Source organism: Acanthochromis polyacanthus, chromosome 24, assembly GCF_021347895.1.
Source record: "Acanthochromis polyacanthus isolate Apoly-LR-REF ecotype Palm Island chromosome 24, KAUST_Apoly_ChrSc, whole genome shotgun sequence".
Classification (NCBI taxonomy): Eukaryota; Metazoa; Chordata; class Actinopteri; family Pomacentridae; genus Acanthochromis; species Acanthochromis polyacanthus.
Window position 1 is genome coordinate 1,587,141 of NC_067136.1, and position 25,700 is coordinate 1,612,840.

The 25,700-nt window shown below is 38.8% G+C and overlaps 2 protein-coding genes across 2 annotated transcripts in view; one reads left to right on the top strand and one right to left on the bottom strand.

The window, feature by feature from the left end:
• LOC110947975 (nephronectin-like) overlaps window positions 1–4,066 on the bottom strand; it is a 24,529-nt gene extending 20,463 nt beyond the window's left edge. Inside the window, exon 1 of the mRNA XM_051944360.1 lies at window positions 459–4,066. Coding sequence (XP_051800320.1) covers window positions 459–559 — 101 coding nt within the window. The 5' untranslated portion in view covers window positions 560–4,066. The remainder of the gene's footprint in view (window positions 1–458) is intronic.
• On the top strand, window positions 1,791–24,745 carry LOC127532545 (atrial natriuretic peptide receptor 1-like). The gene is made up of 23 exons (XM_051944361.1): window positions 1,791–1,830; window positions 2,154–2,262; window positions 4,060–4,192; window positions 4,627–4,759; window positions 5,058–5,162; window positions 7,209–7,311; window positions 7,652–7,797; window positions 8,975–9,047; window positions 10,063–10,207; window positions 10,291–10,377; window positions 11,057–11,200; window positions 11,284–11,405; window positions 12,075–12,213; window positions 12,682–12,730; window positions 13,290–13,391; window positions 13,573–13,692; window positions 13,885–13,978; window positions 20,672–20,759; window positions 20,926–21,065; window positions 23,560–23,712; window positions 23,799–23,897; window positions 24,376–24,467; window positions 24,578–24,745. The coding sequence occupies exons 1-23, from the start codon at window positions 1,804–1,806 to the stop codon at window positions 24,743–24,745; spliced, it is 2,571 nt and encodes an 856-aa protein (XP_051800321.1). The 5' UTR covers window positions 1,791–1,803.
• Window positions 24,746–25,700: the final 955 nt, after the last annotated feature.

Here is a 25,700-nt window from a genome sequence, read left to right on the forward strand (position 1 = left end):
AAACAATGTTGGTTTTTATGGAAAGAGTCAGATTCAAGAGTATTTTCAGAAAATGAACATTTCTGCCGATTTAAATCCTCTCTAATGTTATTTATCTGCATCTCCTGATTGAAAACTTTCATCTAATCTTCAGAATTTAACATTTTTCAGTCGTAACCAGAAATATTACCTGAAACCAGACGATAAAATAATTAAAAACAAGAAAATAATTCAATCTGAAGACAAGAAGTTTCTGTGAAAAGACTTAAAAGCTCCAGAGTCACTGAAGTTCATTATTTCAGGATAAACAATCTCATTATTTTATTTGATTCAGTTTATTTTCACTAACAGACGCCAGAAAACTCAAAATAATAAAGAAAAACTTGTTTAAAATGATTAAAAACAACTTTCTTCCGGATCATTAAAGTGTTTCTAAAAACAGATTAAATAAAGTTTTCCAGCAGGTTTGAGGTTCTGACCTGTCGGGGTCCAACCTTTGGCTCCGGGTCCACAAACAGAACCAGGACAGCAGAACCGCAGTTCGCAGAACCGCAGTGCGCATCCTCCAACCGGCAGACATCCGCCTTCAGCAGAACCGGGGCTTCATTAACGGACTTTACCGGAGCCCAGAGCCGTTAAATCCCGCCGCTCGGTGACAGAACCGGGGAGACGGAACCAGGCCGTCGGTAGAAGTCCGGTTCTGACGCTGAAACCGCGCAGCTTCCGGTAAAAAACAAACAAAAAAAGAAAAAAGCCGCAAAACTCCGCAGCAGCGACCGAACTCTGATCTGCGCGCGCTCGCGGGCGGTGGAAGCGCGTCCCCGGCGGTCGCGTGCAGAAGGAGGGGTGACGTCAGCGGGGCTTCAACATAGACCGTATATACAGTCTATGGGCTTTAAACAGAGGCACGCCTGTGTGTCCAAACTACTTTAAACACGGTGAAAACGTGTGACAATCGGTCTATAATGACTTGAAACGAGGTGAAAACGAGTTTTAAAAAATTCTAAATTCAAACTTCAAACTTTATTTATTTGTATAGCACTTTTCATGCAGAACAACACAAAGTTCTTCACAAGAATTAAAAACAAAGAAGACAAATAAACACACACAAAAAAAGAAGAAATCAGACATCCATACAACATGATATCGTCAGGACATGGCGATAAAATTGGATAAAAATTGATCCAGAATTACTAAAAACACACTGAAAGTTAATTAAAAACGGTTCAAAGTGACTCAATTCTCTAAACTACTGAACATTTCACCAATATCACTATAAACATGTTGAAAATCTGTTTTAAATGATTCAACAACGAGCCAAAAATGCACCAAATGGCTTAAAACATGTTGAAACTGAATTAAAAATGGTCCAAAATGTTCATAATTTGTCAAAAAATGACAGAAATTGTGTCCAGCATTACTTTAACTGTGACGAAAATATGTGAAAATTGTTGTAGAATGACTTGAAACGTGGTGAAAATTAATTTTTAAAGTTTCAAATTGACAAAATTGACAAAATATCACTTAAAATGTACCAAAATTGAACTAAAATAGTCTAAATGAATTAATATTCAAGGAAATTTTGTTTAAAGAAGCCAAAAGACTTGTCCAAAGTGACTGAAAATCTTCCAAAATCGCTTTAAACTTCTTGAGGAGGAGGAAAATATAAGTTGGACCAAAATGACTTGAAATGATGCAGTTCAGTCCCAGCAGCCACCAGCAGGGGGCGGTAGATGTTCACTCTGAGTTCACCACCTTCTCTCTGTCATCAGTCATCACTTTATTCATTCATTCATTCATTCATTCGTCCATCAGTCCGTCAGCATGGAGGAACTGCAGCTGCTGATCTGGGTAAGAAACCAAACATCTGCTCTGTGTATGGGAAAAAACTTTCATCCAGTTAAATTCATGTTATTTAAATATAGAGGAATCTATTTTTGGCATTAAAGGACACATATTTATAAAACAAAGTCCACTTCACTTCACTAAACTGTTCTGGTTTTACTGCTTTGAATTATTGCACGACTCCAGATGTTTTTTTTCCTTTGTGTTCAGTCTAAAACCAATAAATAGGATTTTTAATTGTGTGTTTTGTATCATGTTTCTATTAATGAGGTCAAGTTTTCTCTCATCGTGTGAGTGTTTGTTGGATTTGTGTGTTGTGTTGTTTCCAGGTTTGTGTTTTTGTCGGCCCGACTTGTTGTTGGCATGACTTGGACAACAGCGAGTACGACTGCTGGCCTCTGGACCGACCCAACGAGAACAACATGATCGACTGTGGAGGTGAGGATAAATCTGAGTTAATTATAAAGGGTTTCATCCTGTGAACTCTGAGACCTCACAGAGCGCTGAAGGCAGGCTAGCTTTAATAAAAAATTACTGCTGTCACCTTTCATCAGCCAGAAACTGTAGAAACATAAAGATTTGACTCATTTTCAGGTCAGTTTCCAGGAGGTACTTGAATGCATCACATGGTTTTGGATACCAGAATTCAACAAATATTCGGATAGTCAGGATATTCGGGTCCAGCCCTAAAATAAAGTGCCTGCCGCAGTGTTTCCACAGAACCTCCACATTATTTCAACTTTCCAAAACGAATCAAATTTTAGCCAAATTTTGACTTGACAGAAGTTGAAAATTAATTGAAAATGGTCCAAAACTAGATCAAATTTGACCACAATGGCTTCAAAAATAGGTTTAAATCTTTTCAAAACTGGACTAAATATGGTCCAAAATGACTTTAAACATTAGTTAAAACTACATTTAACACAAATGAGTTCCAAAATGGCCTAAAAATGACTCAAACTATGTCCAGCAAGACTTAAAATGTGACAAAGTCGAGTTCAAAATCACTTAAAAATTGACCAAAATGATTTGGAAGAATTCTGAAACTGAATTAAAAATGGTCTCAAACTACTTTTAATATTAATTAAAACTATGTTTAACACAGTGAAGATAATGAAAATGAGTTGGTATAAAGTCAGAACCTGTCCAAGTGAAATAAAAGGTCCAAAATGATGTTAAACATGTTGAAGAAAAGGTTGATGATAAAAATGAGTTTTTTTTTAAATGGTCTAAAATGACTCAAATGAGGTCCAGCATAATTTGGAATGTGACAAAGTAGAGTTCAAATGATAAAAATCACTTAACATTGGGCAAAAATTGGGCTTGAAAAACTTGAAAATGAATTTAAAATGATCCGAACAACTTTAAACATTCATCAAAACTAAGCTTAATGCTTTTAAGAAAAAGAAAAGTAGTTAAAATGGTCTAAAAACGAATGAAAATCTGTCCAACTTAAGTGAGAATTGTTCAAAATGATGTAAGCATGTAACTTATGAGAGTTTAAAAAATGCCCTAAAATGACTCAAACTATTTCCAGAAGATTTAAAATTGTGACAAAATTGAGTTTAAATGGTAAGAAATCACTCAAAATTTAGCGATATTGGCTTGAAAAAAAGTTCAATAAAATGATCCAAAATTCAATAATATTTGACCAAAATGACTTCAAACATGTTAAAGATGAATTAAAATGGTCCAAATGACTTCAAATATTGGCTAAAATCATGTAAGCATGTTGAAGATTATGGTGATGATGAAAATGAGTTAGAAATGACATAAAATTCCCTGAAATCTTCCAGGCTGACTTGAAATTGTGACGAAGTCGAGTTCAAATGGACAAAATTACTCAAAATTTGGCCAAAATGACAAAACATGATCAAAATGAATAAAATTAATCACAGTGACTCAAAGTTTTAACTTTGGACACTGTTTTGAGTCACTTTGAACAAGTTTCTACCTGGTTTTTGACCATCAGTGAAATAAAAGTTGTTTAGTTTCTCTAAATATCTAAATCTGTCTCAGGTCTGGAGACATCCTTCTAGTGTCTCCACATATTTAGATCTTTGTCTTCCTCAGGTCTGGAGATGTCCTTCTAGTGTCTCCACATATTCTGATCTTTGTCTTCCTCAGGTCTGGAGATGTCCTTCTAGTGTCTCCACATATTCTGATCTTTGTCTTCCTCAGGTCTGGAGATGTCCTTCTAGTGTCTCCACATATTCTGATCTTTGTCTTCCTCAGGTCTGGAGATGTCCTGGGTGGTTCGTCCTCCTGAACTGGTGAAAAGTGGAGAAGTTTTTAACGTCACATATTCAGTCACAGCTCAGGATTCTTTCTACAGCTGGGCTATTCAGAACCACATCTTCACCCAGAGGTAAACTGGTTTATACTGCTTATACTGGTTAAACTGGGACCAGCCAACCACAAGTTCACACTAACTGTTGTTTGTTTTAATGTTTGTTTTATTGTTTCATTGTCTTTTTAAACATTTTTAAAATGTTTTATTGTCTTATTTTTTATGTTCTAAAAAGGTTCTTGAAAATAACATTTACTATCAATATTTTTATTTGCTGGCTTTAGAATGGAAGTAAAAATTCTGGGAGGCTCCAAAATGTTCTTACGTTGGTCTGAACTGGTCTCGACTTTCTAAGCTGGTTTGAACTGGTTAATATCTGTCTGAACTGGTCTGAACTGGTCTTATTGGTCCTTGTGCTAGTTCGAACTGGTCTAAAATGGTTTTTGTGCTCATCTGAACTGGTCTATGTCTGTCTAAACTGGTTTAAACTGGTCTATATCTGTTGTGTTCAGCTCATTAACAAACGCTGTAGAAGCTCAAAAGTTCTGCGAACATCATGACTGTCCGACCAACTGGAAGGATGCAAACGGAGAAAACTGTTGCATCCATCACGCCAACATCCACTCCTGTCCTCTGGGACACATGGTACGAACTCAGCTACAACTTTACGTATCAAAGTTCTGCAAAGGTCCACAAGTCTGTTCTGTTACAGGTTTTCTTTTAGTTCCGTATAAAAACACTCTGTCATCCGAGGTCTCAATAACATCTGGACAACTTTTGTACACTGTTGGTTTGAGAACGTTCCTTGTTTTTTGTCGCAGAACATCTTCTGTGTTCCTGATAACATCCTCTGAAAGTTGATGTTAGAACATCATTACCAGAAGAAATAAAGACAGACCATCAGGTGAAATCTGATTTTTCTGCTGTTTTCATTCACTGTCAGACGTCTGAAAGTATCTGTGGTCCCTGGATTCCTGATGACGGAAAAATCTTCACCCACACCATCTCCACCTCCGGAAAGATGACCCAGACCAACTGGACGGCAAAGGTAACGCACAAAAAACACCAGTTTGTAAGGCCTCAGCAGCGTTTTCCGACCAAAACTCTACAAAAACACCTTAAGGTAGACCCTACAGAAAGACGCGATTATGCGATCGCATGAATTCCCGCATTAATCAACAAAATGCCGCTGATTATGCAGGGGTCAATTATTTCCCAAAAGGCCGCATAATCCCCGCAAAACAGCGCATAATTCCTGCAAGAATCTCACATTTCCATGAAAAAAAGAGAAATATGTGGGTCCCGCTTGATTTCACAATTTCCACATAAAATGAGAAAACTATAACCGATATAAATGGAGTTGTGAGTTTTTATGTGACGCCCGGCCTGACGTCATCAGTTCACACATTCACACACACACTAGAAGCACGAGCTGATGCGGAGCACGGCGCTCAGAGACGAAAAACAAGAATGGCGAATGCTCAAAGATCACATTTACCTACGAATATTTCAGCCAGAGACCGGGCAAAACAGTACCCAGATTTACTGCATGAAAGTGGGGGGAAACTTTTTTGCACCCCGTACAACATTGTTCTGGAGCACCGAAGAAAATCAACCGTGTTGCAGCACTTCTCCACGACGAAGCACAGCAAAAGGTTTGCTGAACACAAAGGACTCAAACAACAACTTAGTGGTAGCCTAGTAACAGGATGTAGGAGAAGAATCACCTTTTTTCCCAGTTCTTACATATTTCGCATCTTTTTGCATATTTCACAACTATTCGCATACTTTGCAACTTTCCGGAATTTCCCCGCATAAAATGGCATAAAAACCCCGCATATTTATTCACATAATCAAGGATTTTAGCCCGCGTTTTTCTGGAGGGTCTATTAAGGGTATCAGTACAAAAGGACTAAAAGGACAAAAGTTAAAGGAAAGAGCTCATATGCTTCATAGCACCTCTATCACTCACTGATTTACATTTATTGTTCTTGTCAAGCCATTATTAAAAGTGTAAAAACAGTGATGGAGTGGATTGTGTCTCTTTTTGGGTAATCTTTAAGTTTAGGACAGACTCTTCCTCTTTGAACCACCTTGTAACGCTGAGACAGACACTAAAGGTGGGAAATGTAGCTAAAAATATATGAACAATAAAATAAGCACAATAAAGGACACATTTTTCAGTGCTTTTTAGGTGAATGGAAACAGATACAATCTGTAAAAAGATGGTTAAATGACAGCTTACTGACCACCTAATCATCCATTCGACTTTGGAAATGAACATCATTAGATTGTGTAACTGGTTAAAGCAACAAAAAAATATCTCAAGACGTTCAAACAATCAAAGTACAAAAATGCAACTTATTCTGATCATAAAATAAACCAAACTTCATAGGATCATTATTAAAATACACTATATCTGTCCTGAATGAATTAAGAAGAGCTCTATAAAGCTATATGCAGATGACATTCTACTTTATCCCATAGTAACTTTTATTTTCAGGCTCTGTGAAGCTTCTTCCTCATCAGTCTCACTGCTATCTAACACAGCAAGATGCTTCAGATTTGCAAACTTCAGCTTTTATCAGGTCAATGCGATTAATGTATTTAAAACAACAAAAAAGACCAAAAATAACAAAAAAAAAATCTCTCATAAAGACATTCTAACAATCAAAGTGGAAAAATGCAACTTGTCTTGAGCATAAAACACACCAAACTTCATAGGATCATTATCACAATACACCATGTCTGTCCCAAATGAATTAAGAGTCATATAAAGCTATACACAGATGATACACCACTTTATCTCACAGTTAGCTTTGTTTTCAGGCTCTGAGAGGCTATTTTGCTCTGTGCTAATTAATTAAGTTGCTATCATTTTGATTAATGTATCACATTTAAGACCACAGGATGTGACCCAGAGTGTTTTCAGACAGAGAAAAAATGATAACATCACTAACAAACTCAATGAATTCAACTAATCTAAGGTTGAATTTGACTCTAACCAATCGGCTTTGGTTACTTTGACATGAAGTTCTTACAGTTTGTTCCTTGACCTCCTCAGCACCTGATAACCCAACACATTGTCTTGCAGGTGGTTTTGTTCCACGCCGGTTTAACTTCGCTCATCGCTCACATACGAGTCGGTCGAATGCAGGTTGCTCTGGAGGCTAAAAGCACCGTCCTGCCAGCTGTAGGTAGGTTTGTTTCTGCTCCACGTTTAAACATGACTAAAGAAGTCCGTGTAGGTTCTCATTCATCCAGGTCATGGTTATCCAAAGTAGTTTAAATCAATCCACTGGACTTTAAGAAAGTTCCTAGAAGACGTTTCACCTCTCATCCAAGAGGCTTCTTCAGTTCTGGTGGTGGTTGGTGTTGCCTCAGCTTTTAAACCTCTGTGAGGTGTGTCCAGGGCTGTTATTCCAACGACCGATAACAAGATTAGACGTGTCTTCTTCTTTAAGATTAAGACTATTTTGGGACGGTTGTTTAAACATGATCAAGTACCTGCCCAGTCTTTAATGTTTTCATTCTCAGTCTGTGGCGATGGCGTCTGCGAAGAGGCGGAGCTTTGTTCCACCTGTCCGGCTGACTGTGGTGAATGTCCGATGACAGCTGCCACCAAACTGGCCATCGGCCTGCCGCTCAGCCTGCTCTGCCTCTCCTTCATACTGACCGCTGTGGTGAGACATACAACACAAACAGAAACCAGAGTAAACCTAAGAGATGGACTAAGCCTTAAACCTGCATCGTCCCCACCAGCCAGCAGAGGGCGACTCCTCTCACTGTATAGAAGTCGATGAGAAAATGAGCTGATTTTTCACTTGATCTGTCACCTCAGTTAACATGATTCTAATGAGTTTATGCTCTCAATCAGTAGTTTTAAGTCTAATATAATACAACATGGTGTTTATTTTGTAAATTAAGGTCCTGTTTAAAGGAAAATAGATGATAAAGCGGCCACATCCACTCCTTTGTAATCTGATTCAAAAGCAACAAAAAAAATCTAATGACGATCTCCTAGTGAAAGTAGAAAAATGCAACTTATCCTGAGCATAAAACAGGTCAAACTTTGAAAAATCATTGTCACAATACACTACAACTATCCCAAATGAATTAAGAAGAGTTAAATAAAGCTATACGCAGACGTTGTTCTACTTTATCTCGCAGTTAGTTTTATTTCCAGGCTCTGTGAGGCTTCTTTCCTCATTAGACTCAGTGCTAACACAGCAAGATGCTTCAGATTTGCAAACTTCAGCTTTTGTCAGGTCAGTGGGATTAAAGTATTTAAAACAACAATAATGGACCAAAAACAACAAAAATTCATCTCACAATGACATTCTCACAATCAAAGTAGAAAAATGCAACTTGTCCTGATCATAAAATAAACCAAGCTTCATAAGATCAGTAACACAGTACACTGTTCCAAATGAATGAAGAAGGATTATAAAAAGCTCTATGCAGATGATATTCTACTTTATCTCATAGTTAGTTACTTTAATTTTTAGGCTCTATGAAGCTCCTTTGCTCTTTAGTCTCAGGGCTAAATAGCACAACAAGTTAAGTTGCTTTGGATTTTCAAACTTCTGCTTTTATTTGACAACATAAAACTGTCGTCCTCACACCAGTAGGTGGCGTCCATCTTTTACATTCAGTCTGTGTTCATTAGAAACAACACAACACTAGAACATGTCTGTGAAGGTTCTCATTCATCCAGGTCATCTTAAGGTGAAGGGTTCAGTTCAGGCTACTGGACTTATTCTTGTGATCTTGAAAAATCACAAGAATAAGTCCAGTTGCTTGAACTAAACCCTTCACCCCACAATACTAGAAGTTATCGTCATGAATCTTGTCCTTTAGTGGTTCAGGTACCAGAAGGAGAAGCTGCTCTGGGACGAAAGCTGGATCATCGACTTCTCTACCATAAAACAAGGTACTCAGATTAAACCGCTTCAAGCTAGTTCCCCCAGTTCTGAAACTGGTGCGTAACCAGTCTAAAAATGGGAAACAAAGGTCTGAAATTAATACAGAAAAGACTATAAACTGCAGCTACTTTTAAACCAGTCAAATGGTCTCCATGTGATTGATTTGTGTGTTTTTGTGTTGCTATTTTTTGCTAATTGCTTTGTCTCCATTAGCATTGGTTGTGGATTTGCTCTTTTAGTCAATTTTAACCCGTTTCAGATCATTGTGTGTGTCTTTGTGGTCATTTTTTGCATTAATTTGCGTTCTTTATTGCATCTGGTTTTTATTGTTTTGTGTCTCTTTGCAGCCATTTTGCATCAAATAATTGTTTTGTGTGTTTTTATCTTTGCACTGAATTAGCATCTGGTCACTTTGCGTCAGTTTATTGTTTAGTTCTGTCCGGTTCTGTGGTCCGGTTCTGTCTCTTTCTGGTCTTTTTTTCATTATTTTGTGACTCTTTGCGGTTCCTTTGTCTCCATTTTCATCAGTTTTGCTTCTGTTTCTTTTGCATCTGTTTCTGGGTTATTTTTTGTGTCTTTGTGGTCACTTATTTATATTCATATTGCATCTCTTTGCAACTATTATTTTGTCTTCACCATCCTTTAGTGAGTCTAAAAGGTGACTTTTATCTTGTTCCATTTGAAAATGTGTCTTTTTGATTCAGTCTCTTTGCATCTCTTTGGTGTCATTTTGTGGCTGTTGATATTTATTTTGTGTTTATTTCATGTTTCATTTGGTCAATTTTAATCTCTTTCTGGACTGGTTTGCATTTCCTTTCTTTGGTCCATTTTTGTGTCTTTTTCACTGTTTTGTGACTCTTTCTGGTTCTTTTGCCTCCTTTGTCATTGGTTTTGCTTCTGTTTGTGTTAATTTTACATCGCTTTCTGGTGTTGTGTTAATTTGTCACGGTTTTGGTTCTTTCGGTGTTGGTTTTCGGCAGTTTTGACAACAGATTTGTCTGTCTCTGTTGGGTTTTGCTGCAGACCAGGAGGCTCATATGACCATGGGCAGCATCATGAGCGTCCCGGTGGCAAACAGCGACAGCAACACCAGCTGTGTCACTGCTCTAAGCTCCTGCACCGGACAACCAGGAACCAGGAAAACTCTGTTCACCTGCACTGGCATCTAGTAGGAACCCCTGCTCACCTGTTTAAACCTATAATGTACCACAGGAATTACCTTTGATATGTTTAAAACTGTCTCATCTGCAGCGACGGCCGGACGGTGGCCATCAAGAGGATTCAAACTAAGACTTTCTCTCTGTCCAAAACCATCCGACAGGAAGTCAAACAAGTCAGGTGACACGACACAGCTAACCGGGAAAATCATTGTCGATTACTTCTGAACTCTGAGCAGCAGCTTCTGGCTGTTTTTTAATGTTCCCGTCTCATTTTTCTTGTTGAAAATAACTTTAAATTTGTTGAATGCAACAAAAACTTGTTTGAAATGACCAAACATTTGTCTAACGCGGTAAATATTTGCACAAAAAACTTGATAGTGTGCTGAATGTGACAAAAATTGTACAATATAACTTAATTTCAGAATTTGTTTGTCTTTTAGGTAAACTTTAATTTATTCTAAAATTACCCTAAATTAGTCCAACATAACAAAAACTTGTCAAAAATAACTTGTAATTTGCTGAACATGACAAAAACTTGTTTGAAATAACTTTTGTCTTTTAGGTAACTCTAATTTCCGTTAATCTTTATCATTTCGTGTTATTCATTCATAACCAGCAAATTAGAAGAAACTATAAAGATAAAACAATATAAAGAAGTGATGACTAAATCGGCTAAAATGGCCCAAAATTTGTTGAGCATAATGAAAACTTGTCGCAACTAAAAGTATAAATATAAATAACTGTGACAAAAGGCACAATAAAGTCACTATAAAATCCATTTTTAGTATTGAGGACTGAATACGGTTAATGATTTGATGTAAACCAGTTTAATAACTGATGGATTGTTCTTTCTCCAGGGAGCTCGACCATCCTAACCTGTGCAAGTTCATCGGTGGTTGTGTTGAGGTGCCTGATGTTGCCATAGTAACGGAGTACTGCCCAAAGGGAAGCCTTAACGATGTCCTGCTTAACGAGGAGATTCCTCTGAACTGGGGCTTCAGGTCGTATAGAAGCGCCTAATTAAGATTTAATTAGACGTGCGGTTAATTAGAACTACCAATGATTCTGGTTTTTTTTTTTACAGGTTTTCCTTCGCTACCGACATCGCCAGAGGGATGTCGTACCTCCACCAGCACCGGATCTGTCACGGCCGACTCAAGTCTCTAAACTGTGTCTTAGACGACCGCTGGGTCTGTAAAATAACAGGTAAAGTATTTAAACTAACAGGTATATTGTTTTAAATAACATGTAAAGTATTTAAAATAACAGGTGAAGTATTTAAACTAACAGGTAAAGTATTTATAATAACAGGTACAGTATTTATAATAACAGGCAAAGTATTTAAACTAACAGGTAAAGTATTTATACTAACAGGTACAGTATTTATACTAACAGGTAAAATATTTATAATAACAGGTAAAGTATTTAAACTAACAGGTATATTGTTTTAAATAAAATGTAAAGTATTTAAAATAACAGGTAAAGTATTTATAATAACAGGTACAGTATTTATAATAACAGGCAAAGTATTTAAACTAACAGGTACAGTATTTATAATAACAGGTAAAATATTTATAATAACAGGTAAAGTATTTAAACTAACAGGTATATTGTTTTAAATAAAATGTAAAGTATTTAAACTAACAGGTAAAGTATTTATAATAACAGGTAAAGTATTTATAATAACAAGTAAAATATTTATAATAACAGATATGTGAAGTATTTATAGCAAATTCACAATAAATCTCCATAAAATTCTGTAATTTAATGTGTTCTCACAAAAATACAGACAACAGTTGCGTTGGAGAAAGACAAAACACAATGTAATGTCTTGAAGCGTCATTTCTTTGACTGACATGTGATCTGTCTAATCAGATTACGGACTGAGGACGTACCGCAGGGACGACGGGGCGGAGCCTCTGTCCACCTATCAGCAGAGGCTCCAGGAGGTTTACATGCCACCTGAGTTTCAGAACTCCAACATGGAGCCGACGCTGGCTGGAGACGTGTTCAGGTGAAGCCGGATGTTTCACTTAGAGTGTCTAGAAACGACATTCACTCATAAATGGTTTACACCGAGTCATGGACAATTTAATTAGGGTTGCTGGATAAGGCCACCAAGACACATATGACTTCTCCAAAGAAGTTATTAGAAGGAGACTAGTGAGGGAGGCCAGTAAGACACCTCCAACTGTATTGAAAAAAGCTCATTCAAGCTGGATTAGAGTTCACCAAAAGACATGTGGAGACTCTGAAGTCACCTGGAAGAAGGTTCATTGGTCTGAGGAGACCAGGATGGAGCTTTATGTCCATCAGATTAGATGATATGTTTGACACTAAACACTGCATACCATGAAGCATGGTGGTGGCAGCATCATGATGTGAAGCACAGTGGAGGCAGCATCATGATGTGAGGATGCTTCTGGAAGGCTTGTAAACACACAGTTCAAGTCATAACCTCAACCACTTGCTTGTTTTTCAGTTATTCCATCATCCTGCTGGAGATAGCAACTCGCAGCAACCCAGTCCCAGTAAGTCCAACACGCTCATGATAAACTCCCAACTGCTTTTACATGAAGCACGGTGGTGGCATCATGATGTGAAGCATGGTGGTGACAGCATCTTGATGTGAAGCATGGTGGTGGCAGCATCATGATGTGAAGCATGGTGGTGGCAGCATCATGATGTGAAGCACGGTGGTGGCAGCATCATGATGTGAAGCACGGTGGTGGCAGCATCATGATGAAGCATGGTGGTGGCAGCATCATGATGTGAAGCATGGTGGTGGCAGCATCATGATGTGAAGCATGGTGGAGGCAGCATCATGATGAAGCATGGTGGTGGCAGCATCATGATGTGAAGCATGGTGGAGGCAGCATCATGATGTGAAGCATGGTGGTGGCAGCATCATGATGAAGCATGGTGGTGGCAGCATCATGGTGTGAAGCATGGTGGAGGCAGCATCATGATGTGAAGCATGGTGGAGGCAGCATCATGCCAGTACCATGAAGCATGATGGAGGTCTTTTAAATAATGTTTTCTTTAAAACATGAAAATCCAAATAACTGAATCTAATTCTTTCCCCTGCAGGCGGAGGAGTCCAACCTGGAGTGTTCCTGGTGTCCTCCACTACCTGAGCTGATCTCCAGTAAAGCCGACAGCACCTGTCCCTGTCCCTCCGACTACGTGGAGGTCTGTAGAAGCTGAAATCCTCAATGCTTGTTTAACTTGTTTTAAAAGTTTTATTCAAATAGTATTACAAAAATAGGTTTGTGAATCCACTCATGGTTTCTGCAGAACTTGGTCACACATTAGCAGTCATACCACCATCTTACCATTGCTGCTGTGTTTTGTCCCGTTTGTGTTTCCGTAGCTGATCCGGCGATGTCGCTCTCATAACCCCGCCCACCGGCCCACGTTTGAACAAATCAGGAAGTTTGTTCACCGGATCAACCCGATCAAAGTCAGCCCGGTGGACATGATGATGAACCTGGTAGAGACAGGACACCTCAAATTAATGATATCAATTATAAATCACACGTGAAACTTAGATTAGAAGTGATGCATTCAAGAACCGCCAGAAAGTGGAAAATCAGAAAACTTTTTCTGTCTTTTTACAGTCATTTTGATATTTTTATCCAAGTTAAAATGTGTTTACGTACAGTACGGACTGTCTTGGTTTCAGATGGAGAAGTACAGCAAACATCTGGAGGTGTTGGTGGCTGAACGGACTCAGGATCTGATGCACGAGAAGCAGAAAACTGACCGCCTGCTGTACAGTACGACACATAAAAACAAACAAACAAAAACACACAAACACTGGGTCATCCTCATGATTTGGTTACTGATAAATTAAGATCTTACACCTGTAATGAAACTAACCCAGGTTTCTGCGCTCACTCCTGCTGTGTTTTACATTTTTAAACACATTCAGAGAAAAGACTCGTCTCTATGCAGATGTTGTGATTATCTTTATCTATAACATCCAAATTACCTTCCATCATTTCCCCAAATAAAATCTAATTTAAAAAACATATTTACTATACTTTTTAGACATCATACTAGTTACTCATATTCAAGAAAGAAAGAAAGAAAGAAAGAAAGAAAGAAAGAAAAGAACAAAGAAAAGGAGGAGTCTAAGACAGCTAAAAAAATTATGATCCGTATAATTCTGAACAATGTTTCCCCAAATTAATCCAAAATGGTTCTAAAATACTAAAACATGTCCTAAATGACTCAAACTTTCTCTACTATTCCTAGTTTTTGACCAAAATGACTTAGAATTGGTCTAAAAATTATTAAAATATGTTATAAATTAATCATATTTTTTCCTAAATGAGTCAAAATTTGCTCAAAAATGATTAAAACTTGTTCTAAATGGGAGACTTCCGGGTGAGGCTTGAACATGGAGGCAGCATAAACAGAAGTACTCCGATATAACCTGAGAAAACGCCCCATTTATCAGAGACTGAAACCTCGAAATTGGCATGCAGTATAAGGGGCTTGGAACATGAGAAGAGGTAGACCCAGAAGGCAAAGTGCAAACATTGGAACAAAAATAGACGACGACGGAGTGCAAGCAAAGCTAACGGCGGAGCTAAAGAAAAGTGGGTCCGAGGCACCAGAGCTAACCGAGGAGCTAGCACCTGAAACACCGCATCTACAAGGACAAATGGCTGACGTGCAGGAAGTACTGAGGGAGATAAAGGAGTTTAGACGTGAAAATAGGGACAGCCTTAATGGCATCAGAGAGGATCTGAAAAGAACGAATGCCAGAATGGATGTAGCGGAAAGAAGAATCGGAGACGCGGAGGAGCGGGTCGCTAGCATCGAGGAAGTCACATGTGAGCTGATCAAACTACAGAAAAAGCTGGAAGACAAACAAATTGACCAAGAAGGACGAGCCAGACGGGACAATGTTCGCTTACATGGGATTGTGGAGGGAGCAGAAAATGGGGCAACCTCTGTAAGTGCTTTTGTTGAGGACTTGCTCAGAGATAAGTTAGCTTTGCCACCCGCCTTCCAGCTCGATGTGGAGAGAGCGCACCGAGCCATGGGACCCCGTCCACCAGAAGGCGCGCCACCCAGATCGATAGTGGTGAAGTTGTTAAGCTACAAATGTAAAGAGGAGATCATCAAACGAGCATGGGAGAAGAAAGGGTTCCTCTATGAGGGACAAAGAGTGTATGTTGATCATGATTATGCCCCAGAAGTGATGAAGAAGAGAAAAGAATACGCTGAAGCTAAGAGAGTTTTGCGAGAGAGAAAGATCAGGTTCCAGACTCCGTTCCCGGCGAAGCTTCGCATTTTCTTTGAGGGAGAAACGCGACTTTACAACTCAGCATCAGAAGCAACCAAGGACATGGTCAACAGAGGATTTGAAGTGGGCATTGTCAAGCCTGTTGAAGACCCACTGCAGAAGTTACAAAGTCGGATGTGGCGATCCATCCAGGCGACAGGCAGGACCAGAGAGGACCAGACGTCGACTTCTCTGGGGTATAAAGAGAAACTCCAGGTCTTCAAAAGATCAACGGAGGTGGCCGATCGTGACCGTAACCGTGAGGAGGAAAGTTAGATCCCACAAGGTACATGGATATCTTAATAATGAGAGGGTGATGGTGATATCTTTATAGTTTTGACGATGAAACTGTGTGGACAGTGAGAATTACCTCAATAAGTTTAAATCGGAGACTGTGAAATATAATGACTGAACTGAAGGACAGGACCAACAATGGTCGCAAGGGCCCCTTGTACAACAGGGATTATCCCTTGGAGCTCAGCTTGAGCCAGGAAAAGGTCAAAAACTGTCAGACCTCAAGTTTGGATGTCGATTTTAGTTCATATTTGTTTGTTATATGGTGTTTTCTAGTTTTTGTTGATGTAGCGCATAGGGTGGAAGTAAAAGTAAAACAATGTACCATTTCAAATGACTTTACAAGGCAGTAAAATTAAACTAGCTTCATACAATGTTAACGGTCTGGGAAATCCAATCAAGAGGAACAAAGTAATAAGCAAAATGAAAAAAGAGGGGGTGGGGGTTATTTTCCTGCAGGAGACGCATTTAAGTGATAAAGAGCATGTGAAGTTGAAGAGGAGTGGGTACAATAAAGAATTTTCATCATCATATAAATCAGGGCATAGAAGAGGAGTGTCTATATTGATCTCGAACAAAGTAAAATTTGAAAAATTAAAAACAATAACAGATAAAGAGGGTAGGTATGTTTTTGTGATAGGACGGTTAGAAGGTGAATTGGTCTCATTACTAAATGTCTATGCACCACCCGGCTCAGACTGGGAACTGTTTAAAAATATTCTTGATATGGTTACAACTCAAGGAAAAGGAATTCTAATTGGAGGGGGGGATTTTAATCAGAGACTAAACTCTGAGCTGGACACATCAGGAAAACCTCGGCAGAAAAGTACCGTGGGCAAAAAAATTAATAAATTATTACGACAACTAGGAATACTGGATATTTGGAGGGAACTCAACCCATTTAAAAGAGATTATACATATTTTTCTGCACCACACAATGTTTACTCAAGGATTGACTATTTTTTTGTATATAAGAAGGATCGTTATAGAGTTGAAAGCTGTGAGATTGGAGTCATGGACTTGTCTGATCACTGCCCAGTTTACTTGGAAATAATTATGGATAAGGAAAAGAAACACACTGTATGGAGACTAAATTCTAGTTTGCTGACAGGTCAAATGAAAGATGATATCGAAAAGGATATTTGTGAATATGTTGAACAAAATGATAACGGAGAGGTATCTCCAACGGTGATATGGGACGCATGCAAAGTGGTCATGAGAGGGAAATTGATATCCAGGGCTGCATATAGGAAAAAAGTGAAACAACAAACATTAACAACCTTACAAACAGAATTGGAAAAATTGGAAAAACAACACAAATATACAATGGATGACAAAACTATGGTTGAAATTAAACAGAAAAGAGCAGAGTTAAATGACATTATGTCTCAAGAAACTCAGAAGAACATGATATATACTAAACAAAGATACTATGAGGCTGGGAGTAGAGCCGCAAAATTACTGGCATATAGACTTAAAAAGCAGGAAACATCAAGGCATGTCTATAAAATAAAAGATCCGGAAACACAATCAATAGTATACAAGACTGAAGACATCCATAAGAGTTTTGAATACTATTATACTCGACTATATGCCCAAACGCTGAATAACACTGAATCCCAAAGAGACAATTTTTTAAATAACTTAAATCTCCCACAAATAACAGTTGAACAAAATAATCTATTGATGGCAGAAATAACGGTAGAAGAAATAAATGCAGCTATTTCAAAACTTAAAAATAATAAAAGCCCTGGAGCGGATGGATATATTTCAGAATGGTACAAAATCTATAGAAAAACATTGATTCCATTACTACACAAAGCCTTTAATTGGATAATGAAAGGGGGTGCAATTCCTGACTCATGGAGAGAAGCAATCATTTCAGTAATAGCAAAGGAGGATAAAGATGAAACTAAATGTTCAAACTATCGACCAATAAGCGTGCTCAATGTCGATTATAGACTCTTCACCGCAATTTTAGCAAGGCGCATTGAAAAAGTTTTGCCAAGTATAATTAGTTTTGACCAAACTGGATTTATAAAGAATAGACAGACCCATGATAATATACGCCGAACCTTGCACATTATAAAACATATAAAAGATAGGAAAATGGAAGCTTTGATTATGGGAATGGATGCAGAAAAAGCTTTCGATTCTGTAAGGTGGGAATTTTTGTTTAGCGTAATGAAGAGGTTCAATTTTCACGAAGGATGCATTCGAACTATACAGTCTTTATATACAGCCCCTATAGCAAGAGTCAAAGTGAATGGTAGTCTGTCCAAGGTCATAAAATTAGAAAGAGGGTGCCGTCAAGGATGCTCTGTAAGCCCATTGCTATTTGCTATATTCCTAGAGCCATTAAGTCAGTGGATAAAACAGAATGATAAAATTAAAGGTATAGAGATAGCTGGCAGCCAACAAAAGATAGCTTTATTTGCCGATGATGTCCTTATTTATGTAGATAACCCTAATTCAACTTTGCCTATACTAATGACTGCTTTTAACGACTTTGGGATGATGTCTGGATACAAAATCAATGTTCAAAAGACACAAGTAATTACTTTCAATTACGAGCCAAACCAAAACATTAGAGAGAGTTACAAAGTTAATTGGGACTTGAGTCATATGAAGTATCTTGGGATATATTTACCAAAAGATTTGGAGACATTAAAAGCACTTAATTATGACAAAGTCATATCAAAAATTAAAATAGATTTGAGTAAATGGAATTTAATATCATATTTGGGTTTGGTATCAAGGGTTGAAGTGATTAAGATGAATATATTACCTCGCTTGTTATACCTGTTTCAGAATCTTCCAGTTGAGCTGTCTGAAAAAGAATTTAAAGAATGGGACAAAATGATATCCCGATTTATATGGCAGGGTGCCAAGCCAAGGATAAAATATAGAACACTTCAATTACCAAAAGTACAAGGTGGTTTGGCACTTCCTTGCTTGAAAAGTTACTTTCGGGCTGCTCAGCTAAGGGTGTTATCAAATCTGTGTGATCCAGAGTATTCTGCAAGATGGAAAGACATTGAGGAAGCATTGTTTGAAGGATTCCCTATTCAAGTAGTATTGTGTGATGATAATTTATGGCCAATTTGGAAAAATAAAGTGAACTCATGGTTGGGAGTTTCTATAAAAATTTGGACTGAAATAGGGAAGAAATATAATTTAAAAAGTCAGTGTAGGCTTTTACGGTGGATTGCATATGATACAGAATTCACACCAAATAAATTAGATAACAGGTTCAAATTGTGGGAAAAAGGTCCAAAAATGTACTGGGAAATTATTAAGAATAACGCTTTAATGAGTTTTCAGGAAATTAAAGATTCATTTGGCCTGGAGGACAAGGACTTTCACAGATATTTACAGTTATGACACTATTTGGACCAAGAAATCAAAAACCTTAATAGAGAGTCGTCATGGCCAAATTTGATAAAAATTATGATTGACGCATACAAATCTCAAATCAAACAAAAAGTGATTTCAAAGTTTTATATTACACTAGAGGACTTAAAGGCAGACAATTCTGAATATGTAAAAGAGAGATGGGAAAAAGAAGCAAATATCCAAATATCTAAAGAGGAATGGGGCGAAATAAACAAATACCAGTGGAAAACCACAAATTCTTCCACCTGGAGGGAATTCGGGTGGAGGAATACTGTGAGGTTCTTTGTGACTCCAGCACAAAGAAAATTTTTAGATACTAAATGTTGGCGCTCATGTGGGGCAGATAAAGCCGATCACTTCCATGTCTTCTGGGGATGTAGTTTGATAAAACCTTTTTGGTTAGCTTTAAAAAAAGTGATAGATGAGGTAATTCAAATTCAAACTCCGTTGGAGTTCAAAATCTTGTACCTTGGGGAATTAAACAGATTAAAGTTGAAGAGCAGGGAGGATTATAAAATGATGAGAATTATGATTTTGGCAGCCAAGAAAGCAATAACCAGGAGATATCGAAGTGATCAGGTGCCTGACAAGGAGGAATGGATAGAAATAATGTTGAGTATATATAGGATGGAAAAATTAACGGCATCCCTTAGACTAGAAATGGACAAGTTTAGCAAAATTTGGAAAAGCTGGTTAGAATACATTAGACGGTGTCGAACAGACTTTGTATAAGCTGATTGATTGTATATGGAAATATGGAGGTGGGCAGTATACTGCAACTGTTGTTTTGTCAATAGGGTAGGAAACTTGAACTACACCCGGGTTCCTCGCTACATGTTGAATCTGTGTTAGCTTTCTTTATTTTGAATTAATATTTAATTTTATTATGCTTGTGATTAATGTATCAATGTACAGTGCAATTTTTTGTTTCCTTTTGAAAAACAAATAAAATACAAATGAAAAAAAAAAAAAAAACTTGTTCTAAATGACTCAGTTTGTCCAAAATGATGTGAAATTGATCATTCAAAACTCCTAAAACCATTTTTTCTAAAGCTATCCAAAAGGAATCAAAAATTCCTCCAAATGTTTGAATCTTGGTTCAAAATACCTCAAGAATGGAACAAAAAGACCAAAACACGTCATAAATGATTTGAAATTTGTCTGCTATTACTTAACTTTGACCAAAAAGACTTTGAACTTGTCTAGAATACTAAAAAAAACCTATTGTTTAAAAGGACTACATTATGTTGTGAGTTCCTCACAGTTTCATTTAACGTATGACAAACTTTGCTGCCATAAAGACTAAAAGAACAGTTCAACTGAGAAGCAGGAATGTGAATTTGGACACTAAGTCAGGCACTAAGGGTTACTAACATGCATCGACTCCTTTTATTTTCCAGATTTGCTGAGCTCTATGCTGTTCTCTCTTTAAAGAAAACACGATGGATGAGTCAAACCTCGGTGTTTCATGTTTGTGCTGCAGGTATGCTTCCTAAGCAGGTGGCCGATGACCTCCGTCTGGGGAAACCGATGCAGGCTCAGAGCTACGTCAGCGCCACCGTCTTCTTCAGGTACAATTAAAAACCAGCTGATATGCAGATCAGCTGAGAGACTTCCCCTCTGAACTAACCCCCACCCACCTCAGAGCCTCTCAGATGTACCTGGCTGCAGTAGAAGCAGCTCGGACAGCGAGGTGGAGGTGAACTTCGGTAATAATCAGCGTATCTTTGCTTGCAGCGACATCGTGGGCTTCACCCAGCTGTCCAGCAGCAGCACTCCTTACCAGGTGGTCGACTTCCTCAACAAGCTCTACACCACGTTTGACGACATCATCGACAACTACGACGTCTACAAGGTGGAAACCATCGGAGACGCCTGTGAGCAAAACACACGGTGAACGTTAGCGGCTTAGCTAACACAGAAAGGAGACACTAAAACAGACATTTTGGTGCCAATAGCCCAGAAAATAATCACCAACAACTGTACATAATTAACCCTGTAGAGACCAGAGGAGGCGTCACTCAGACTACAGTTAAAGTAGAGAGCATTGTGGGAGTTTAGCTAGTGAAGGGGCACCATGACAAAGACTAATGAGGTGGTTAATGGAAACCAGCCAGAGTTCTGGTCTTTAACATAACCTGAAATGTAACACAACAGCATGAATTAAAGCAGACGCATTAGGACTTGTGATGACATCCACTGAGTTTATTTAGTGTGATTGCTTGATTAAGGTGCTATCTGTTAAGAAAATTATTTAAAATTCACATCTGAACCACAAACAAAACACAAAGTCATTGCAAAGAGACACAAAATGACCACAGAAAGACAAAAAGGCTGCAAAAAGTCATAAAATGACGACAAAAATGACACGAAATTGACACATAGTTAAACAAAATGTCTGTGTTGTGTAGACATGGTGGTCTCTGGGGTTCTAGTTTAAACCACTGTTGTGTTGTTGTTGTTGTTGTGTAGACATGGTGGTATCCAGGGGGGTATTCCTCGAAGCTGGCTAAAACAGGCTGGGCTTACGCCGGTAAGCGTGGCTTGAATAAGCGGCAACTTTATTCTCAGCTGCAAGTAGTTCCACTAACGAGGCTCAGCTGTTTTTCAGAGACGCTTATTCAAGCCAGGCTGATCCAAGCTGCAGCTGAGTGTGTGTCCGGGGGAGATAAAAAGCCCCGACGTGTCGATCGTCGAAATGATGATATTATGTCTAAAAACAGAGCAGAGACTTTCTCTTCTCACGGAGTTGTACGAGGACTACAGGGAGATTATCACAAGAAAAGGCAACACGGTTGCGATAAATAAAGCTCGAGACGCTGCCTGGCAAAGCATTGCCGACCGTTTAAATGCGTGTTTATTTTCTTTTAATGAAGCACTTAGTCTGAGCGTACACACGCACACGTCTGAAAATTTAATTTTCAGAGGACAAGTTTTTGACACTGATTAGGGATAACCCACAGCTGCAGTGGTTGATGACTTTTTTCCTCACCCTGAAGTTTGTCACACTACTGTGGCCCAGAGGAGATCAATCTGATGAAATAAAGCTTTTCAAAACCCATTGAAGACATTTTTTATGTGTGTATAAACATATATATGTATATATATATATATATATATATATATATATATATATATATATATGAGAGAAAGAGGCTACAGCCTGGTTTTGTGTAATGTGATGGTGGTTTTCACTTTTTACTCTGGTAGGCCTAATTCATGTTCTTGATTTGACAAATATATATCCACCATCGATGAATAAAGCAGCAGGTAACACCTAAAACCAAAGGAGGAATACTTTGGAAAAAAGGGGCAACTTCATGTGGAGATGTTTCATCAAACACTCAAACTTTGAATGAAAAAGCAGAAAAAAACATGTAGGCCTACAGAGGAGATGTCATTTTTATTAGAGATGATAGTGCTACTGTGGCCTACATTTAAATAAGGGAGAAGACACAAATGAGCTGTACACAAAATAGTTCTCTCATCATTTGGCCTCACCTTTGGATTATCATCATGATCAGATTGGACCGCTGGTAAAAGGAAGGTATTCTTTATGGAAAACTGTGGCTGTTGTGTCCTGCTTATTTTAACACAATCTGTGCCTATTCCTGTTACGTGTTGACTGCACTTTGAGGGTGAAAGAAGAAAGAAAATCAGATATTTCCAAGTATTTACCGCTGGTGGATTCAAACCCACGGCGCAATGAAAAGTAAAACCACATTTAATCTACTTAACTACACTCTAACCACTGAGCTACAGTTACACACTGTGACAAAATGTGTAATATGATGTAGTGTGATTCACGGTTATTCCGGCGTTATTTAAAAAAGGTCTCAATGTATGTCACTGAACAAGAACATCACTGATTACAGATCAAGATGAATTTAATGTGTAACATGCGGTTCACAGGCGTCTTTCTGAAGCTCGTCAGAACCTTCTCTGACATGGAGCTAAAGTAAGCTTGACTGTTAGCCTGCCCCGGACCAGGCTTGTCGCTCTGGCTGAGTTACCATGGTTACCAAGCCAGGCTAGCCCTAAGCCTTGTTGGTGGAACAAAACTCTCACTAAAGTTAGCGAAGCTGACCGAAATAAGCCAGGCTTAGACCTAAGCCAGCTTCAAGGAATACCCCCCTGGGTTCTAGTGTAAACCATTGTTGTGTTGTTGTTGTTGTGTAGACATGGTGGTCTCCAGGGTTCTAGTGTAAACCATTGTTGTGTTGTTGTTGTTGTTGTTGTGTAAACATGGTGGTCTCCAGGGTTCTAGTGTAAACCATTGTTGTGTTGTTGTTGTTGTTGTTGTGTAGACATGGTGGTCTCCAGGGTTCTAGTGTAAACCATTGTTGTGTTGTTGTTGTTGTTGTTGTGTAGACATGGTGGTCTCCGGGGTTCCGCGGGTCAACGGGATCCTTCATGCCTCTCAGATCGCCAGCATGGCTCTGGACCTGGTGGGCGTCTGCAGAACCTTCCGGATCCCCCACAAACCCAACACTCAGCTGCAGATCCGGGCCGGAATCCACTCTGGTAACTCGAGGCTCCACCAGAACCCGACGTTCTGCTGGTTGTGAAGAAGCTGGCTCTAAGGTTTTGAGGTTCTGCTGTGTCTGCAGGTCCAGTCGTGGCCGGAGTGGTCGGAACCAAGATGCCTCGGTACTGTCTGTTTGGAGACACGGTGAACACGGCGTCCAGGATGGAGTCCAACAGCCTCGGTACTACAACCAGATCCAGAACCAGCAGACTACTCCGAGGAGGAGTCTGAAGGGACTTGAGACACATCATGAATGACTCAAAACTGATCCAAAATTACCGGAAATCTCTCATTTAACTCAGAATTTGTCCAAAATGAGTCAGTTCGCTCAAACAGAATTTCCAAAATGACTCTAAAGTCGTCATAAATGACTCAAAAAAATCTGTAAACTGACTCAGAAATGGCCAAAAATAACTGAATTTGTCCAACATGATCCAAAATTGACCCAAAGTTACTTTAAATAGACTAAAATGACTCAAAGTTTGTCCACAGTTATTTAACATCGACCAAAACATTAAATTTGTCTGAAATACTAAATCTTGTTCTGAGTTACTCACAGTTGTCTGGTTCCACTGGCTCCACTGGTTCCACTGGCTCCACTGGTTCCACTGGTTCCACTGGCTCCACTGGTTCCACTGGTTTTACTGGTTGTGTTTCAGCTCTGAAGATCCAGTGCAGCTGCAGCACCTTCTACCTGCTGGAGGAGATCGGAGGATACGTGCTGGAGTGTAGAGGAACGCTGCAGGTCAAGGTCAGGATCACAGTCAGCCCAGTGTTCCCAGTAGCTCCCAGTAACCCCCAGTGCCTCCCAGTAACTCCCAGTGCTCCCATTAACTCCCAGTAACTCCCAGTGTCCTGCAGGGTAAAGGGGACATGGTGACCTACTGGCTGGAGGGGACGAAGACGTCTCTGGTCTCCAAGGAGATGACCAGACCCATCGCCATGGAGACGGAGGCAGAGAAGGAGGCGGAGCTCCAGCCACCAGTGCCTGGTTTCCTTGGCGACGACCTGCTGCTGGACCAATCCTGATCCAGAACGTCGTCACATGACCTCCAGAGAAACAGAAGAAGAACGTCTCCAGCAGCTCCTCAGAGAAAAACTGTTTAATGGAATCATTTCTGGTTTAGTGTCAGAATTTATCCTCCTGGAGTCAAAGAAAATGACCCAAAACAAAGAAAAAAAGGCAAAAAAAAGTGAAAATTGTTTAAAATAAAAGGCTAATTTATTCAAAAACATGAACAACATGAACCAAAAGTTGTAGAAAGTTTCTATGTAGATGAATGAAGTTGAGTTTTCTTCATGAAGCTGAAAGTTTCACTGGACTCTGTTTGTGTGTTTCTGTTTTAGATGATGTTTGATGTGGTTCTAATTAAATGTGTTTGAACGTTTCGTCCTAAATGTGAGTTTCAGCAGCCACAGTTTGTCGTTTTTATCATCAGTCTGGAATAAAATAAACCAGAAAACTGAATCTGTAGTTTCATTTCACAATAAAAGATCCACAGACGGCAGGTTTTCTCTTAAATCTGACGAGTTTTGACACGTTTTGGTCTGAAAAACCCATTTTAGACCAGTTTCTGTCATATTACACATGGTTTTTATTTGCAGTTTCACACATTTGGAGCAGATTTTCATGTCAGAAGAAAACGTGAGTCATTTTGGGCCAGATTCTTGTCACATTAACACATCTTCTGTCATTTTAGACAAATATTTTGTCACATTGGACAAATTTAGTTCCACTTTTGGACCAGTTTTCCTCACATAAAACATGTTTTCTTGTCTTTTTGCACACCGGTTTTTGTCACACTGGACAAATATTTTCATTCTGGACCAGATTTTTCTGATATGAAACACATTTTGAGTCAGTTTAGTTCAGATTTTGTCACAATAAAGGCGTTTCTGAGCCAGTTCAAGCAGGCTTTTGTCTCTTTAGACAAAGTTGGAGTCATTCCGGACAAATGTTTGTGTGTTTTTTTGTAGTTTCAGA